The sequence below is a fragment of the Odontomachus brunneus genome, unplaced genomic scaffold, assembly GCF_010583005.1.
Source record: "Odontomachus brunneus isolate Ranch 3 - 2012 unplaced genomic scaffold, Obru_v1 Obru_scaffold_013, whole genome shotgun sequence".
Lineage (NCBI taxonomy): Eukaryota > Metazoa > Arthropoda > Insecta > Hymenoptera > Formicidae > Odontomachus > Odontomachus brunneus.
The window spans coordinates 3,083,225-3,101,724 of NW_022639463.1; the positions used below are offsets into that span (position 1 = coordinate 3,083,225).

At 37.7% G+C, this 18,500-nt stretch overlaps 4 protein-coding genes across 6 annotated transcripts; 1 reads left to right on the plus strand and 3 right to left on the minus strand.

Moving 5' to 3' along the window:
• Window positions 1-627: 627 nt before the first annotated feature.
• Window positions 628-9,256, minus strand: LOC116840983 (DDB1- and CUL4-associated factor 12). 2 transcript variants are annotated; one of them, XM_032808406.1, is made up of 8 exons: window positions 8,676-9,256; window positions 7,700-7,904; window positions 6,762-7,241; window positions 6,210-6,665; window positions 5,799-6,029; window positions 5,431-5,715; window positions 5,178-5,343; window positions 628-3,630 (listed from the first exon to the last, which is right to left on the minus strand). In XM_032808406.1, the coding sequence occupies exons 3-8, from the start codon at window positions 6,845-6,847 to the stop codon at window positions 3,475-3,477; spliced, it is 1,380 nt and encodes a 459-aa protein (XP_032664297.1). In that variant the 5' UTR covers window positions 6,848-7,241; window positions 7,700-7,904; window positions 8,676-9,256; the 3' UTR covers window positions 628-3,474. The 2 variants fall into 2 exon arrangements, with proteins under 2 accessions (XP_032664297.1, XP_032664296.1); XM_032808405.1 differs by having other exon boundaries at window positions 6,762-7,904.
• Window positions 9,257-9,513: 257 nt separating this feature from the next.
• Window positions 9,514-14,130, plus strand: LOC116840982 (U3 small nucleolar RNA-associated protein 15 homolog). 2 transcript variants are annotated; one of them, XM_032808404.1, is made up of 6 exons: window positions 9,514-9,651; window positions 10,958-11,048; window positions 11,574-12,156; window positions 12,659-12,879; window positions 13,151-13,586; window positions 13,681-14,130. In XM_032808404.1, exons 2-6 carry the CDS (start codon window positions 10,959-10,961, stop codon window positions 13,941-13,943), a joined length of 1,593 nt encoding a protein of 530 aa, XP_032664295.1. In that variant the 5' UTR covers window positions 9,514-9,651; window position 10,958; the 3' UTR covers window positions 13,944-14,130. The 2 variants fall into 2 exon arrangements, with proteins under 2 accessions (XP_032664295.1, XP_032664294.1); XM_032808403.1 differs by lacking the exon at window positions 9,514-9,651 and having other exon boundaries at window positions 10,839-11,048.
• Window positions 14,131-14,235: 105 nt separating this feature from the next.
• Window positions 14,236-16,123, minus strand: LOC116840984. The gene is made up of 3 exons (XM_032808407.1): window positions 15,231-16,123; window positions 14,550-14,757; window positions 14,236-14,450 (listed from the first exon to the last, which is right to left on the minus strand). Exons 1-3 carry the CDS (start codon window positions 16,081-16,083, stop codon window positions 14,327-14,329), a joined length of 1,185 nt encoding a protein of 394 aa, XP_032664298.1. The 5' UTR covers window positions 16,084-16,123; the 3' UTR covers window positions 14,236-14,326.
• A 109-nt stretch (window positions 16,124-16,232) lies between these two features.
• Window positions 16,233-17,470, minus strand: LOC116840985 (tubulin-specific chaperone A). Its single transcript, XM_032808408.1, has 2 exons — window positions 16,864-17,470; window positions 16,233-16,494 (listed from the first exon to the last, which is right to left on the minus strand). The coding sequence occupies exons 1-2, from the start codon at window positions 16,991-16,993 to the stop codon at window positions 16,268-16,270; spliced, it is 357 nt and encodes a 118-aa protein (XP_032664299.1). The 5' UTR covers window positions 16,994-17,470; the 3' UTR covers window positions 16,233-16,267.
• Between the last annotated feature and the right edge of the window lie 1,030 nt (window positions 17,471-18,500).

The window sequence follows — 18,500 nt, forward strand, 5'->3', positions numbered from 1 at the left end:
GGGGGGGGGGGGGGGGGACTACAGAGCTATCGGATACGATGCACACATTTACCTATTATTTACGTGTATAGTATCGTGACTTCCGATAATTATACGTTAACAACGTAAATAATCTCATAGTACGCGAGTCGGAAAGATATTTTTGTTAGCATGCATGCACACAAACACACATTCGTGTATACCGAATTACACGACGGTAATAACGATACAACGTCGATCGCGAATCTTTTCTGATTTGGTGTGAATGAACGCACTTGATTTTCTTTTCGCTAGGATACGCTAGAGAAACATATGTCGCTGGTATTCTCGATAATTCTCGTGATGAACGATTAGTTATATGTCTTGCTTAAGTATCGACCGCATATCGACGCGCACGCACACACATACACGCGCAGAGACACACTAACCGAGGGGAGGCTTGCTTCCTGAATTGAGCTTGTTCGACTAAAATCGAAAATAGTCGGACTCTCTATATCGATTAATTATTATCGTTAAGAGATACTTTGTAAGAGAGAGAAGATGAGGCTTGATGGATTTTGTATGTATGTATGTATACATCTAGGTGTGTGTATATATACGCGATATATATCATGATATATTATGATAGAAACAAATGCTTCTCTCTCGATTGCACACAACAAACGCGCTTGTACGATCACAGACCGAGCATACCGACGTATCCCTTTCTTTTTTTTGCTTTAAATGCACGCGCTTCGTAATCGATAATACTCTCGAGCGTGCCGCTGTGACGAAAAGGCGACACGCTTGGCAACGAGCTTGGTCAAACTTGAACAGTTAGATTATATTTCGCATTAAACTCGATACTATATAGTTACAATTGAAAACGCTGGGGGAAGATTCGACTAAATCCGCGCGATACAGGCAAATCAATATCAAATATATTCTTGCGAGGAAAGACACGCACACGTGATCACCCCCGCATGTATGTTGCGAATTGGCTAAAGATAAGATATACGTATTTTGTGTATGTACACAAATAAAAAATACGCGTCTCTTATTTTTAACTATTTTACAGCATATCCAAAGCCCATCGAGATCGACGAGGGCACATTTTCATGTGTTTCCTCGTTAAATGAAATTATTCTTAGGATTATTGCGCTATCAATTTCAGATTCTTTTTTTTTCTTTTTAAATTATATAGTTATTGGATAACACATTCTCTCTCTCTTTCTCTTTCTCTCGCTTGCTTGCTCGCTCGCTCTCACATTCGCTCTATCGTTCTAACATACATTAATTACAATAAAAAATTCCATTAGTTAGGACTTGCGATGTCGTAATACACACGAGATATAGCAATATGTAGTTAAAAATTTTATTGGTACTATTATGCTAAGGTAAGTTTATGCACACTAAAAGTTCATTGCATGTTTATTGTTTCGAGGCCGGTGTTGCAACTTCAACTCGATAGATTGTATCTTGTGAAACTTAATATTCATTGCTATAGTTCGTTGATAAACATCTTTCCCGAACGTCCATTTGTACCGTTTTACATGCGTGTAACATAATGTCTCAATACAGAAAGAAACTTTCGTAATGCGACGGAGAGAACCTCTGTCATTTCTATTTAGTCAACCCGATTCGTATTTCTTTTTTCTCCCAGAGAAATCCACACGTGTTATATTTACGTGTTATATTTTAAATAAATGAAATTAGGATAAATAAATCGTCGCGATATATAGATCTAGCGTATCTCGGCTAATTGCATTACAAATAACATTCCGACGCGGCTGTAACAACGCATACAATACACAATATACATCATATTCGCATATAGAATTAATCACAATTTCGCTTGTTTAACAACTTAAGAGTTTTATATATCATCTAATATTTATTTCTACTCTATATGGGCACGAACTAGGCAGAAAAGGCCGGACGAGAATGAGAAATTAGACAACGATAAATTGGACGACAAACGATTCGACATGAGTACGATAGTTAAGTAAATAAATCGAAAATGTATGACAAAATTTATCATCTTTTTAGTATATGAAGTTCCTCGATAAAATACACAGATAATTGATAATATTACGTTTCATCTATACTCCCTCTATTTAGTTCATTCCTCTTGATTTGTTGGAAATTAAACAATCAGAGATACAGGATGAAAAAAAAAATTCGAGTAAATGTATACAGACAGTTTTAATTTTTAAGTTTGTTCTTTTTTTTCTTTTACGCACATTGTATTCCGTGACTCATTTTCTAAATCACCCTGTATATTTTTCTCGTTAATCTTTCCGCCACAACGGAGCTGGCCAAAAAGTGTTATCATATGGGAGAGCGAAATGCGAATGTGTGCACTTTGTTGCGGGTAGAGCTTATACTTGTTACCTCGTCACATTGTGAAAAGAAACGACGAACCGTTAAGCTTGATCTACAATGTGTTATTTGCTTCTTGTTTCTTTATCTCTTTCTGACTCACACCTTAAGTTTTAAGCCAGAAAAAGACAAAAGACAAGAAACAGAACGCAAAGAGCATATTGTAGATTAAAAGCCCGATTCTTGACGGTGTGCGAATGAGATACGCATGCGAAAATCTACAGTATACGTAACGTGAACTATATATTTTCGCATGCATATCTCATTCGCATATCAAGAATCGAGCCCCAGGCTTTATAGCAACAGATTCGATTATGCAACAATGTAATGCTTTAGCAACGGGTTGGTTGTTTGTATACACGGTCCACACGGCAATCATTCTGTCATAACAAACTGTCATAAAAGGGTTAAATTCGGCATTCCATTATCTCTGAAACAACTTGAAGGGTAAAACTGAAATTTATCAATTTACCAATAATTATTGTGACATTCTTTAAAAATCGACTTCTCGATAATTTTATTCAATAACATCGTTATAATAATTTTGTATTTTTTCTTCTTGTAGAAAATTAAATATACGTTACAATAAAGATCTTGTAAACTAAACAGACATATTAAATCTTATGTTAATTTGGAATGCCGAATTATCGCGGTTACCTGAATATTGATATTAAAAGAACAATATGCAACCGCGCTACGACCTTCTAATCAAATTATTCTTTATAAAATCAAAAAGATAATAATTTCTTTCACTGTGATAGAAATACTTAATATAACAGAAATTTTAATCATATTATATTATGAATAAATTCTAATAGTATATAAAATGAATTACGCTTAACTATAAGCGTTAAGAAAATGTAAAAAAAAAAACAAAATTAACAAGAGTCGAAAGGCGCGAGCGTGTTTTTGAGAAATTTCTGTACCTGGCTCCTCCCATTCAAGAATACATATAGATATATAATATATATATATATATATATATGCGTTAAATTAATAAGAAATATTAAATACATACTGGTAGTATCCAAGTTAATTTCTCGGATAACACGGTCAAGCATTTCACGACATACAGCTTACGTAATAATAAATTTAATTTATCAATTACTATATATTTCGTTTAGTAGTAAACCTTCATTGCCATAATCCTGCGTAGTTACCGTAGAGATTTGCAGGCAATGGACCGCCTGCTGTGAATAGTCGAGTACCGGATGCGTCGTAACAGTGTGTGTAAATAGCAGGAGTGTATTTTACGTTTTGGAAACCGTCGATGTACTCTTCGTCCGGAAACTGTTCCAAGAAATGAACGCATGAGTTATGTCGCAATGTAACACAGACCGTACTATAACACACTCAATCCGTCTCATGTTGATTCTAAAATTTCGGGGTTCTTCTAGAATTTCTGTATTGCGCATAGTATATATAGATATATGTTTTCCTCATCAAAATAATGCAATGTTACTTTTGATCTTTGGTGAGCTGAATTTTACTTTTTTGCTCTAGTAATAGTTTGTTTGGTTGTTTTATTTTATTTTGCTTAACTTTTTTTTATTTCGTCTCTTTCATCTTATTTTACTTAAATTTATTTTCACGGCTAATTTTGCGTAAATTTTCATCCACTTTTTTCCTGATAATATGACAGAAGTTATCTTATTAAAGACGTTCATAATACACAATACATTATTATAGTTTTACATATACAACTATTTATAGACATATTTATAGACTATTTATAGACATATCACGACAAGCGTGACGATCTGTTGTCTATTATTACGAATATTTTCTCATCACGTGTGGGTTTTAGCCGTGGAGATATATACAGGGTGAGGAAAAAGTATGGAAACCCTGAAAAATCTCAAAAAATATAAGTTTTACAGAAAAATGTTTCAAATAAAAGTTGTTTAAAAAGGTCTATTCAATAGTCTCATCAGTTTAACCCTGGCTGACGTCGTTAAGGTGAAGTCAAAGTCACCTTGAATTTTTTAAATGGAACACCCTATTTTTTATTGCATATTCTTATAATCCTTCTCAATACCTTTTCAAAGCACTATAATTTTATTCATTTTGGGTCAGCCGTTTCAAAGTTATTGAGTATTTTACAGTAAGAAGTAATAGATACCCGAAGACAAGGTCGGAATATGATCCAGCCAACTAAAGCAAGATCGGAGAATGATCTAGCCAACTAAGGCAAAATCGGAGGATGACCTAGCCAACTAAGGCAAGATCAGAGGATGATCCAGCCAACTAAGGCAAGATCGGAGGATGATCCAGCCAACTAAGGCAAGATCGGAGGATGATCTATCTTTAAATTTATAATAAAAATTTATAATAAATTTTCAAAATGTTCACCATTCACAGTTTGACAGTGTGCTAGCCAATTGTAAAATCCTGAAACAGCGTTCCTGATGTAACCCCTGGGAATGAGCGCAGCTTCATCAAGGATTCGACGACGTAAATCATGTAAACCTTGTCTTCGGGTGTCTATTACTTCTTACTGTAAAATACTCAATAACTTTGACACGGCTGACCCAAAATGAATAAAATTATAGTACTTTGAAAAGGTATTGAGAAGGACTATAAGAATATGCAATAAAAAATAGGGTGTTCCATTTAAAAAATTTAAGGTGACTTTGACTTCACCTTAACGACGCCAGCCAGGGTCAAACTGATGAGACTATTGAATAAACCTTTTTAAATCCTACAACTTTTATTTGAAACATTTTTCTGTAAAACTTATATTTTTTGAGATTTTTCAGGGTTTCCATACTTTTTCCTCACCCTATGTACACACACACACACACACATATTATATATATAATTTATATGTAACTCACCACGTATCCTTTCGAAGCTTTCAGCACAACAGTTCTGTTGGAGTTGATAGAAGATTCTAGATATTTCTGAGCTCTCACGTCGTAAAACATTAGCATCCCCAGCCCGGTCCCGATGGTTAAAACAGATCCTTGGAAACTAGCAGACCGAATGCCGCAGCCGCTGTATCTATATCGACATTAAGTTCGCGTTATCGCGCGAAGTCGAGGTCTATCGGGGCAAGAGAAAGACTCTCGTATTTCCCTTTCTTTTTACCTCGACGGTATTTTCTTGATCGGCTGCAATGTACGTGCGTCCAAAAGAAGAGTATATGACCGGCATCCAATTGCGTAAACACCGTCGTCCTGTACGGCAAGACAAACGTTCTCCTGACAGGCTGGCAGTTTTCTAGATATCTTCTGTTTGAATGACTCGGCCGACCAGATATGTATGTAACTATTGAGCGTCAATGCTGCAATCTCCTTGTACGCCTTATTGAACGCCAACGCCCGTACTTTCTGAGCTGACTTGCACTCCTTCACGCAGACCGGCCGAATCAACCTGCTCGCGCGGAGCGACAGATAGATACAGTAGATACATACACGGCCTTTCGTGACAAAGAAGTCTGTACTTAATTGCCATACCTGTGTGTAGGTACGTCTGCCTTGTCGGGAGCTTCAGCGAGGTCGCTGTCGATACGCCATAAAGCCATCTTCGTGTCTCTAGAACCCGACACTAGAAACTCGTCGTCCAACCAGCACATGTCGAACACCCAATCTCTATGACCGGTCTCGCCGACGCAAACCGGATCCAGCGTCGGTAATCTGTATATTGCTATTTCGTTACTACTTCTCGCGCCGGTGGATAAAAGGGTTCTGCAAATGAGGAGAGAACAAATTAGAAATTGATCTCAAACTAGTCTACCACTGTGACACGGCGTGAAAAGTGCGACTTGAGACTCGCGATTAAATATCAGACTATTAGATTTCAATCTTTAATCTGTGACAAGTCTATCTCCAACAATCTTTGTGCAATATAGGTTTCAGTAACGTTACCTTGAAGGATTGATTTGAACGGAGTGGATACCGCATTGCTGCTCCGGAACGACGCTGCCGCCTGGACTGAGCTGTCTTCCGTGAAGCGACGGGATTTGGTCGAGCTTTTGCGTCGCCACGTCGTACACCATGAGCTTGTTACACTTGGTGCCGAATACCACTTGTCTGTCACTCAACCACTGCGAACAAAATACCTTGTTCATATTGTTCAGGCTGACCGAATATTCCTTAAAGAGGTCGTGCGTCAGTATATGCCGGGAGCCGTATTCTTGATTGATCTTCCGTACTTCACGCGTGTTCGTTTCGCGGGCGCGCACATAATCCACGAAGTTGAACGAAGTTCTCAGGAACTGCTTGCCTTCGGTGACGGTCTCCGCTTCGTCGTCGCTCGACTCATAACAGACAAAGTCGTCCGGCTTGTCCGGCTTCCGATTCCTCTCGTGTCGTAACGCCAATCTGCGGGCAAGCAATGGCAAACTCATTATGACGCTCTGGAATCTGCACGAATCGTGCGAAAATCGCGAAAATCGCGTTAACGAGATCTGTGTTTACCTCTTGGCGCGACGCTCTTCCAGTCTGCTGCCGCTCGCGCACGGAGGATGCCGCCCGTACACCGTTGCTCTTTGTGTCTCGGCCATTATCAAAAAGTTTACTCAACAGACGCTACGGTATTCAGGCAACTTGCAGGGAACAATGAGTATTACTGAACTGGAAGTCCCGTAAGTGAGTGTAAAAACAACACTGGATGCGATCACTTATCTCAAATGATTTTCGCACGATTGTATATTACAATCAATATACAACTTGAACAACGTTCCGTGATACATAAGTCAATTTCTTATGAGCTATCAGACCTATTTTTAGCGTCTTCTCTTTCTCTCTCCCTCTTTCCTCCTCTTAAATCTCTTTCCAATTGTCTACTTCATTTATTTAATCATTTACAGAACTTTTTCGGCAGATTATATTGAGAGTGATAAACAAACCCACTATCATGTCGTAACACATCCAGAAATATGTCAAATTGAATCCGAACTAGAAATGAATAGCTTTAATAATAACTATTATGGTCTAACGATGGCTATAACTAGGCTGAGACTGCTGAGCTCTGCTATGGAAAGTCCACTTCTCTTCATGAAGAGTCAGCTTCAATTAGTCAGCAATAATAAAGCAGGGAGAGGCAGGCAAGATTCAGCTTTGAGTGCTGATGTGGACTTTTGACACAGTCACTTGCCCCTCCTTCTTGATTTTGATTTCAGATATTGCTATATATATATATATATATATATAAATATATATATATATATACACATATATATATATATATAAATATATATATATTGTATCAGTTAAATTTGTTTGTAGCTAATAAAAACCCTATATAACCACTTGACAATGTCATTCATAGAAATAGGACTTTGTACAAGCATACTACTTATAAGACAAAGACAAATCTATTAATAAATTCTTGATTTGTTAATTGATCTACCTACTCCCTTACTCTTGTTTCATGCAAGTGCCTAGTCGTGTTTATAGTTTAACAAACTGTTCCGTTCGTGTGGAAAGTCAAGTATAAACTTTCTCATCACAGTAATGATTTGCTATGTTATGAAATAGTATTCAAAATGTAGTTATATGACTAACAGATGGACTGGTGCATTCACTGAGATGTATCTTCAAATCAGCTGCTCTAACAAGCTGAAATAATCAATGGAGAACTTAATTAATATGAATTTTTTTAATTGCTTGCTGGCAATGTAAAAATTTTATTATATACATATATACATATATATATATATATATATATATATATATATATACATATGTATATATTTTATATACAATATATAAATACTATGTTTATATAAAACTGAGAATTTGAATAATATGTCCACAAAGATATGACAAGTGTATACATGTATATTCAAAGAATATACAAAGTATATTTAAAAGTTTTCACAATTTAAATTTTCTTTTTATCACCAGATCACAACTCGATACAAACAAAGAAACATAATAACAGGACTTTAATTATATCCAAGGAATGTCATTTATTTTTGTTAATTCAACCATGTTACTTTATTGTAAAAATTTAATCTGAATTATTTCATTAATGAATTTTAAGTAAGAGAATATCAATTGTGTTCTCAAACAATTCGAACACAAAAGTTCGAGAGCTCATAAAGAAGGCTGAAACTCTCTCCCCCCTCAGTTTCTATGTCTCTTTTTGTAAGCATTTCTCCCAACGTTCTCTAAGCATCACTGCGTCGCTATACGGACAGTCGCGTCGATTCGATGACATCTCCTTGGACCGTCCTTCGAAAATGAGAACTCTCGTCATTATGATCTCTGACCGATCGATAAGCGATCATTAATCGCGGAATTATTCCATTCAGACCGATCTCCCGTGTGAAAAACGCGTGTCGCGGAACGAAGTGATGTGCGATATCGGCGCGGTCGCCAGCATACCTGAACGATCGTACAAAGGCAGAGACGGATCAGTAACAGTAGCAATCGTCGCCGTCGACTGTGTTCGCTCGCTCGCTCACTCGTTCGTTCGTTCGTTCGTCCGACTCGTCCCTTGTTCCGCAACACGTCACTCTATCTCTCTCTCTTGGCGTTGTAACCTCGTTCGGCTGCGACGTGGACGGACACGGCTCGATCACGGACGTCGTGCTCGTGGGACTGCGAGTGCCAGGGAGCCGTGGACACGACAGGAATGCGGGCAGCCAGAACGGCATGACGTAGTCATGATGAGCGGAGAAACGCACGGGTCGTATATACCACCGCCATGTTGCGGCACTAACTCGCATATATACGTATAATGTGGTATTACACTTCAGCGCCTACTAACTCGAGACCGTCCGTGGAGCGTCGTCGCATAGTTCATATTATGGTATCTCAGCGAGCGGACGGGTGCCCGTCACTCTGACGACATGACAACGGACCTACGGACCCGTCGACTACACGTGCGCGACGATTCACGAGCGTTTTTTGACCACGCGCGTTCCACTAGCTGTCAACATCAGCTTGATGTCCCCACCAATCCCTTCCTCCCGCTCCGCGGACAATCGTCTGCTCCCCGCACCCCCCCCCCTCGCATGTCGACCAGAATAAAGGTCCTTACAGAATGCCAGGCAATAGGCAATAGGAACAGGGAATCCTTCCTTCTTTCCTTCAATACTTAGTTAGAGGCGCTGCCACGGCTCAAACCCCAACGCCATTACTCCAGGAATAGGGAATAAGAATTCGGATTGGTCAATTATTTCTATTCCTATTAGCTAATGCTTATTTCTATTGCCTGTAGTCTGGCATTGTGCAAGGGTCTTAAACTGGAGGTTTGTTCCTTTTCGAAGAACTTCTGCATGGCTAGGCGACAATTTCCTGAAAAGTGAAGGGGATAATGTTGATGCCAAGAAAAATCTCTACACAATATTTTTTAAAGGTTTGTTCTTTGTAACTGCACTATTTAACTGGGTAGCGATCATGAATCTTTTCCCCTAGCGTAAATTCGTGAAAAGTGTAACCAAGTGTAACACTTTTGCACTCGCGAAATGTGAACTTGTGAAACATGAAAATACAGATAACACAAAGAATTCAGTCGTATGTCACCAATTCTGAGTTCATTTTCAGATGTAAAAAGAATTCTTCAGAGTTCAGTTCAGTGAAAAGAATTCTTTTTGCATCTAAAAATGAACTCAGAATTGGTGATATATGACTGAATTCTTCTAGAATTCTCTGTGCTATCTGGGAAGTGATAACTAAATCGTAACTGTCCCAATTACTATCGCTTTAAGCACATAGTGGCAGTTAATATGCTTATTTTGTAGTCTTTTATATATATATATATATTATATATATATATTATATATATATATATTATATATATATTATATATATAATGTGTGTGTATGTATAGGCCGATATTCATATAGCGTGTTTGACTGGCTCTGAGTTAATCCGAGAGCGATTAATGACGTCATAAGTCTCTAGTAGCCAACCATAAAGCTTATAAGTACTTGTTCGACCATAAACATAGGCTGAATAACCCAGAGTGGGTTAACTCAGTTCTGTTCTGTTCTGTAATGGCTCCGGGGGAAAAGGTTATTCCCATACGCTATAAGTGGGTTAACCCCGAGCCAGTCGAACATGCTATAATGGCTCCTGCACACAGGACGCGGTAATGCTTGCCGCGCGGCGGAAGTTCACGCGACAGCCAATCAATATGTTGCTTTCCGTAATAACTTTCTAGTTCTTACGGAAAAACAACATATTGATTGGCTGTCGCGCGGACTTCTGCCGCGCGGCAAGCATTACCGCGTCCTGTGTGCAGGAGCCAATAACTCAACTTGACCCAACCCTGAACATTTCGGAAGTACCCATTAACATTCAAAATATCCAAGATTTGGAGGCTGCAATCTTTTCCAATAACTTTACCAATCTCTTTCTTAATTTCCTACAAAAAAATAAATTAAAACCTATAAAACTTCTTTATATTTAAACTCCCATTCTAGGCTGCGTTCAGATTCCCCACCCGGGTGTATTCTATTACTAGAAGTGCTATAGTATATGTCACATATACTATATTGTTTCTAGTAATAGAGTGCACCCGGATGAGGAATCTGAACGCACCCCTAAGTTGTGGTGAAAAAGCCACCGAGTACAGGCTTACAACCAAAGAGAGAGAGAGAGAGAGAGAGAGAGTCAAAGCTAATATTACCAACAAAATATTAAAAGTTAATCATTTCTAGGATGGCGTCTTTCAAAAAATTAAATTATAAAGCGTTAACCAGGACGGGAGTAGAATTGACAGAAGATAATATATATTGGAAGAAGTACACGGTATGTATTTTCAGATTTTGATCTAATAAAGAAAATTGTGATTATTGTTAGAATTATGTTCACGTGTTCGAGACATAACCTGTAAACGAGCCGGACATGTCTTAGCACTCTATTTGGAGACAATATTCACGAATAATTTTGATCTCGCAATTTGGTTTTAATAGGTCTTTTCTTCTTTTCATTTAGAATTAAACCATTTCAATTGAGTTTACAGGTTAACCTACGAAGTTTGCAGATTTCGTTTTACAAGTTAACACAACTTTTATGCCTGTTTTTATTAATTTTGGTTAACTGGCTGGTTATTCCGGCTTATTGTTACGAAATTGACCGATCGCTGAGAAAAATACTTGAAAATTTATTTGTGACACATGATGTTTATTTAAATTTTCAAGTTTTCTTTTCTCAGTATAAGTTATATACTTATTTTACTTTGAAGATAAAAAGTACAACATAATTTAGCTAAAAAGAATAAACCTTTTGATTTTATATGTAGAATGATACGTTATATATGAAAATTGTTTGCAGTCTCCAGTTTTGGTGAAAGAATTTGGTGCAATTGACTACATTGATTTCTCACCAGTTGAACCATATAATTTCGCAGTCACATGCTCAGTACGATTGCAAGTGTACAATCCCATCACAAAGTTAGTCACAAAAACTTTTAGTAAATTCAAAGAGGCTGCGTATGGAGGTTGCTTTCGCAAAGATGGAAAACTACTATGTGTTGGTGGGGAGGAAGCAGTTGTCAGACTTTTTAATGTCAATTCTAACAATATGCTGCGCCTCTTCTCAGGACACAGCGCTGCTGTACACAGAACTTTTTTCACAGCTGATGATGTTCACATTGCTTCATTCTCAGATGACAAAACTGTGAGATTATGGGATATACCCAGTGAGAAGCAAGTAACAAGTTATAATGATCATACAGAGTATATCAGAGCTGGTGCAACTAATCCTGTATCTACTGATATAATATTGTCTGGTGGTTATGATAAATACATACACATGTATGATACCAGAACAAATAAGAAGGCATTCAGTGTAAATAATGATGCACCTGTGGAAAGTTTACTATTCCTGCCAACTGGAGGGATATTCCTTGCTGCTGGTAAAGTATCTATGATCTCCGATTTAACCATGTAACGATTTGTTACATAACATAATGTAACAATAGACATGACATATATAAACAGACAAAAGCCAAATGCTGGTTTTATAGTAAAGTCAAAGCCAAAATTGATTTTCAAATTTTTAGATTATGTACAATTATACAAATTAGTTAAAAATTAATCTTGCATACTATGAAAAGTAAAGGCTCTAAAGGTTCTTAATCTAGAAAATTAGAAAAAAATAGGCAAGTATGAGTCAAGTGCTGGTCTTATAGATTTAAAAGTTAAAGTTGACTTTTATTTTGCTATAAGACCAACATTTAGCTCTTATTTTTTTTTTTAATTTTCCTGTTAGATTTTTAAAGCCTTTTCATTGTATGCAAGATTGATTTCTAATTTGTATAATAATTATGCACAATTTAAGATTTTAAAGAATTACTCTCTCTGTCTTTATTGTCTCTTCATATATAAAAATATTAATTGTTTATTTGTGTCTTTTAGGAGGGACAGATATCAAAGTATACGACGCTTTTATGCGTGGCAGATTACTTGCAAAAATCACGCAACATCACAAAACGGTGACATGCCTAAAAGTAACTTCCAACGGTGATAGGATATTGTCCGGTTCATTGGATAAGCATGTGAAAATTTACGACGCCGGAACATACAACACTCTTCACACTTTAGATTATCCCAACGCGGTTCTCAGCATAGGAATCAGCGTAAGCAGAAAGACGCACTTTTCACTACATATTGAGATCTGTGATAAGCATTCATCTTCCTATTCTTTATTCTATTATACTTATTTGATGTTTAATGAGATGTATGATTGTTTAATCAGCTCACTTAGAAAAAAATATATAGACGTAGACTGATTAATACAAATGTGGGCAGTTGCAGTTGCTCTCACTCGTCATTCTTTTACACATTTGAATTGAAAGGGCCGCATTTAATATTTGTAGATTAATTAAATAATCTAACGTTAAATTGCAGGCGAACAATCATACCATCGTAGCTGGTATGGTGGATGGTTTGATATCTGTCAGAAAACGCGAGGAGGACGCGGAAGACAAAGTGAAGATGAATCATAAGAAACGCTTGTCCCACAAATGTGTGAGTGAAGCTCTTCCTCCGTCGAATACCACCAAGCAACAAAACTGCCGGGATATCCTGGCTAAGTACGATGTTTGCTTACGGAAGTTCGAATACAGCAAGGCGCTTGACTGTGTCATGGTTAACTATGTGAGCAACAAACATCCACACGTAACCGTAGCGCTTATGCAGGAATTAATCAGACGACAAGGTCTGGAGCGAGCCTTGGCTGGCAGGGACAACAAATCTTTGGTGAACATTATCAAGTTCCTGAATAAGCACATAGGCAACATTCACTTTGGTCCAACATTGATAGAGGTGACCGACCTCTTGCTGGGTAGGTCTATGTTATAGAAGATTGCGCTATCTGAGAAAAAATATCAAGATGCGTTACGTTTTCTTAATTGACAAGATTTAATCCTATTCGATAGATGTGTATGAGGATCATCTGGATGAGCTCGGGGAAGAGCCACGTAAGATGTTCACTATAATGGCGCAGAAGTTGCAAGAGGAGATACAGCTGATGATGTCATTGGCGCAACTACAGGGTGCAGTAGAGGCGATTCTATCCGCGGCCGAACTCACAACTTCGACCGCTGAAACCGCATCTTCGAGCGGCACGAAAAATAACCAGAGTATGGAACCGTCAGATGCTGCGCAAACGGAGCGCGATCTTGTTCTGAGTATAACATAAAAAAGATTCAAACAAAACTAATCAATGTTCCTTGTAAATAAATTTCTTTGTAAATTTTTATTCCTATCTCGTCGTAAATTTTATAAATCTTCTTGTAAAAAAATGTACATAAATTTCGCGTTACGTGAATGTATCGTATGTGTCTCTCAGATAAGTGTTATAAAAATAAAAAAAAGTTTTTTTTTAATTACTTCGTGGAAAAAGTATGATTAACTTGTAAATATGGAAATCGTTTTTCCAAGTGTGCATTCTTTTCGCGGGATTAAGATTAGTAAAGAACACTACCGAGATATGTAATTCGCACAATTTAATTTGCAAAATGGTCATAGCAAATTCTTTCCTATTTTCCTTAAGTTTACGTATCGTCATGTAACGTCATTCACTCAAGAACTCTCCTTAGCGAGACATTTTTGCCATGCAGCAGAAGATGGTTTCTCAGGCATTATCCATCCAACCGGAATTGTTGTCGCGTCGTCCTCAGAACTTACGAATTTGTCCCAGGTAGTACTGAAACACATGAGAATCGTTTAGAATCACATCAGAACAATTTCTGTGTGCATGCAATATTGAAAGTATATAAAAATTAACATTGAAAAAAATACACACCGAGTCACGATGAAGCAACTCAAATTCTCGTAATATCGTTCCATGGCAGATATATTTCTGCCGAATAGCACGTTTTCCCAGTTGTCGAATACACTCTTGCTTTGTTTCTCGATTCTCTTATCGTTGTTCGTTTTCAGCATGAGTTTCAAACCCTGCTCTTCCATAGAATATTCGCGATCCAAAGTGGTCCACTGTTCTTTCAACTTGTCTGAAAAGAATCCATTGAGAATCAATAGATCTGTTTTTAGTTGAACTAGATTGTACTTTTTGTCTTTAAAGTGAAAGAAATGCACAACCGAGCGTCAAAGGGAAAGGCCCATATTCTAAATCCTCTTTTATCTATAAAAGTGTTTCTAAAAGAGGCTTAGGAGCCACCTGATTGGTTGAAAAGCTATATTCAAGGCACTTTTATCGATAAAAGAGGGTTCAGAATATAGGCCAAAAAAACAAGTTCCAGTGCAGCATTAATTCAGTTAAAAAGAACAAGAGACTGATCATGTATTTTTTCTTTTGGTTTAAACTCGTGAAAACTTTCAAATGCTTTAAAGTAGTAAAAAATGTTCATTTCTCATGAAATTGAGGAAAAAGATGCATGATTGATACTCAGGCCTAAAATAAAAATAAGGCCTTGCGTGAGCGAAACGTCGCATTAAAAAATTGCCGCGAACGATAAAATACTACCGATGATATTGTGAAATGCTTCGTCAGCTGCCAACGACAAATGCTCGCCTCTCGCACGGGCGATGTTCAACTTGATCCTTCGTAAATTCTGAAGCTCCTGCAACACCCCTAGATACTTGCGCGCGTCGTTTCTCTTGCCGCGAACGTCGGACAGGATCATGTCCGCATCTTTGCGCAGCTTCACTTCCTGTTTCTCGCGCTCGATCACCGCCTGCTCCTTGCGGATCCACGAGTCCGCCTTTACGTGCAATCTGGCTCTCTGCTCTGCTCTCATTATTTTCTCTTCCTTCCACTTTTCTCTCTTGGACTGCTCCCTCAGCCTTTTCTTCCTGCGCCTCTCCAAGTCCTTCTTCACTTTATTCATGAAGTCTGGGTCGTTTATGCCGCGTAAGATCTCACGGATCTCATGCTTGATGGCCTCGCAGGCGTTGATCTTCTCCTGCCATTGCGCTGCCGGTAGATCAACATTATTCTTGAGCTCCATCCAAACAGCCGTGAGTTTCTTGTTCAATTTTGCCACCGTTATCAATGCGCTTTTCATCGTCGCAATCTTATACGGCTCTTTCTTTCGGGTGTCTTGCCTGGGAGTTTTCAAGTCGGTTTCCCGGATGAATTGTTCAATGGCCCGCTCGTCCTCTTGTTTCGCTCTTAATCCATCGATCGACGTTATCGCGTCATTAACGATACTGTTATCACATGTTAAATGGCTTGGATAAACATTGTAATGCATACTCTGGCTATAACTCGCATCGTACGCGAATTGCTGCTGAGTCATCGGATAATACATGTTGAAATGCGGATTTCCATACGTCTGTTGAATAGTGTTTCTCTCATTGGATTGACTGCTGTACATGTTTGCTTAGTATACTTAAGTGTTCGATTAACTATAAGAAACAGAAATGTAATGCTACGTGTATTTTTTAAGGCGTAAAATTAATAATCCGCCTCGGTCGTAAGTAGTCGTTAATCAAAGTGGTGAGCAACACTGTCCAAATAATAGTTGAGAAATAATTTTGTGAAAGTCACTGCAGCACTTCCTAACACATTTGCAAGATGTCTCCTTCCTTGGGTAGTTGCGCCTCCGCCTCTTGCAGCACCTTCTCAGCTTCAATGTAATCCTCAAACTCCTTCAAATCCTGCTCAGTATCCAGGATCTTTTTTAGTTCCTCAAATGCTTTAACAAGACGCCGTTGGCAGTCTGGTACCATCATAAGGGATTCTTGAAGCACCTCTTCTTGCTTCTTTATATCGTAGCCATCTTTGTCTGTGAGTGACAATGAGATAGCATGAATATGTTAATGTTATACAAACATATCACAAAAGACAACTAATAATTTTTAAAAATTGCAAAAGAATTTGCAATTTTAAACATTTTGTATTATATGTAAATAAAAATACTTAGCAGCAATGTATATTTTAGAGATGTAATTTTGAGAACAATGTATAAGTGACCAGCTTCCTTCAAATTTTATAGTTTAAACTTATTTTCACTACACAGTGTGATAGCAAAAACTGTGTACAGAAAGCAGTCAACTTCAAATTTGCCACACGAGACGAATCATTTCGAAGTCGCACGTTTCACATTTAAGAATCATGTACTTTGTAGTCTTAATGCGTGAAAAACAATCCTCACCTTGTTCCCTCAATTTTTGTATCCTTTCCCGCTGCTGCGCCGCTTCTTTCTCGTACGTAATTTTTTCTTTCGCAAGACGTTTTACCACACCAGTCTTGATTTTAAGCGTTCTTACGCGCGGGTCAGACATTATCCTCGTACGCTCGAAAATTTGTCAACTCTTCGCGAGAAGGAACGTGAGGAGATTTGGAGAAGGGAACAGTGCACGTTGACGGTGCTTTCGTTTCTTTTTTGCTGATTATCTTATCAGACGAGTCAAGAAAAGCGAACTCAAAGGTGACACTAACTCTTTTTTTCTCTTTTTATATTGACGTCTTCGAACCTATATGATTATATGACACACCTGCTCAAAGTGATATCACTGCGACGTGGAGGTTATGTGCTGATTTGGCGCGCGTAGTATGCTCGAAAGTAAAAAGATCATTTGACTTTCCGTTGAATCTCTCTTTCTGATACTGGTCTAAGTGGAATGTACTATCAGTACTGCATCATACGCAATGTTTTCTCCGTTCAATCGTACTACTTGAAAGTAAAAGGAAGTCCGTCCGATTCGTCGCTGAGGCGTACTACTTGATTAACGACTTTTATCGTAAACTTTTAGTGTGCTCGATTGGCCCTGTGCTGGGATTCTGTAACTCGTTATTGGAGTTAACGATAGTTTCGTTATCGTTGCGCAGCTTTTCTACGGTATACAAAAGCTGCGCAACGATAACGAAACTGTCGTTAACTCCAATAACGAGTTACAGAATCCCAGCACTGTAGACCTATTCTCTAACTTTCTAACGACAACGTCGTTATCGTTACGTAGCGACGATCGTCGCTTGCGCTAACGACTTGTAACGAAAAAGCTATTCTGTAACTCAAGCTAGCGATATCGTATCGATACAAAATGTGATACTAACGTTACCGAAACGAGTGTATTCAGTTCAATATAACTTCACTGCTGCAGTATTCAGCCAATCAAATCTCTTTTCCTTGTGTATCTTTTTCAGTGAATTTAGGAGCAGTAAATACAAATATTGGCTGTGTCAACAATTATATGTGACAGTTAACCAAAATATGTCAAAGTAATATGCAAGTATATGTAAAATAAATAATACACAAGAAGATTAAATCAAACATTAATTTGGCATCAACTATATGAGCTTATATTAAAATCGTAATTTGTCATCAAAGTACATCGACATAATCTAATAAAACGTGATACACAAGTATCACAATGAAAAAATGTAATGTATATATAATATTAATTTTTGAAACATACATAACATTTTTTAAATATAATGTTTGCAGATCATGTTTTAGATTATGTTCATACATGTGTTAGCAAAATACTTATTATACATGTGTACCAATACAGTTAATATCAAATAGATGCATATATTTGTGTGTGTGTGTATATATATATAATAACTCTATGTTTAATCAATATATATTGGATCAACTAACCGATGCAAAGAATTATCTAGTGAATTACCAGATCGAACCAATTATTACAATCTGTGTCCAATTGTCCCGTGGTCAATCGGGTCCCACTCATTGGAAAGCACCCATAGTGGAGACCTCTCGCGAAGAACCGTGAGATAGGCAAAAGGTTTGTTCGTGTCGCATGTCTCAACGTGTTCCTACTTGCTTCA

Excerpts from the sequence above, each read along its gene's own strand:
- LOC116840983 (XM_032808406.1), bottom strand. The coding sequence starts at position 6,847 with ATGGCCGAGACACAAAGAGCAACGGTGTACGGGCGGCATCCTCCGTGC. Across the intron at positions 6,666-6,761 it reads GAAGAGCGTCGCGCCAAGAG|ATTGGCGTTACGACACGAGA; the intron begins GTAAACACAGAT and ends GCTTGCCCGCAG. Across the intron at positions 5,716-5,798 it reads GCAGACGTACCTACACACAG|GTTGATTCGGCCGGTCTGCG; the intron begins GTATGGCAATTA and ends CCGCGCGAGCAG.
- LOC116840982 (XM_032808404.1), top strand. The coding sequence starts at position 10,959 with ATGGCGTCTTTCAAAAAATTAAATTATAAAGCGTTAACCAGGACGGGA. Across the intron at positions 11,049-11,573 it reads TATATTGGAAGAAGTACACG|TCTCCAGTTTTGGTGAAAGA; the intron begins GTATGTATTTTC and ends AATTGTTTGCAG. Across the intron at positions 12,880-13,150 it reads TTCTCAGCATAGGAATCAGC|GCGAACAATCATACCATCGT; the intron begins GTAAGCAGAAAG and ends GTTAAATTGCAG.
- LOC116840984 (XM_032808407.1), bottom strand. The coding sequence starts at position 16,083 with ATGTACAGCAGTCAATCCAATGAGAGAAACACTATTCAACAGACGTAT. Across the intron at positions 14,758-15,230 it reads AGCATTTCACAATATCATCG|ACAAGTTGAAAGAACAGTGG; the intron begins GTAGTATTTTAT and ends GATTCTTTTCAG. Across the intron at positions 14,451-14,549 it reads AGTTGCTTCATCGTGACTCG|TACTACCTGGGACAAATTCG; the intron begins GTGTGTATTTTT and ends CATGTGTTTCAG.
- LOC116840985 (XM_032808408.1), bottom strand. The coding sequence starts at position 16,993 with ATGTCTGACCCGCGCGTAAGAACGCTTAAAATCAAGACTGGTGTGGTA. Across the intron at positions 16,495-16,863 it reads ACAAAAATTGAGGGAACAAG|ACAAAGATGGCTACGATATA; the intron begins GTGAGGATTGTT and ends TGTCACTCACAG.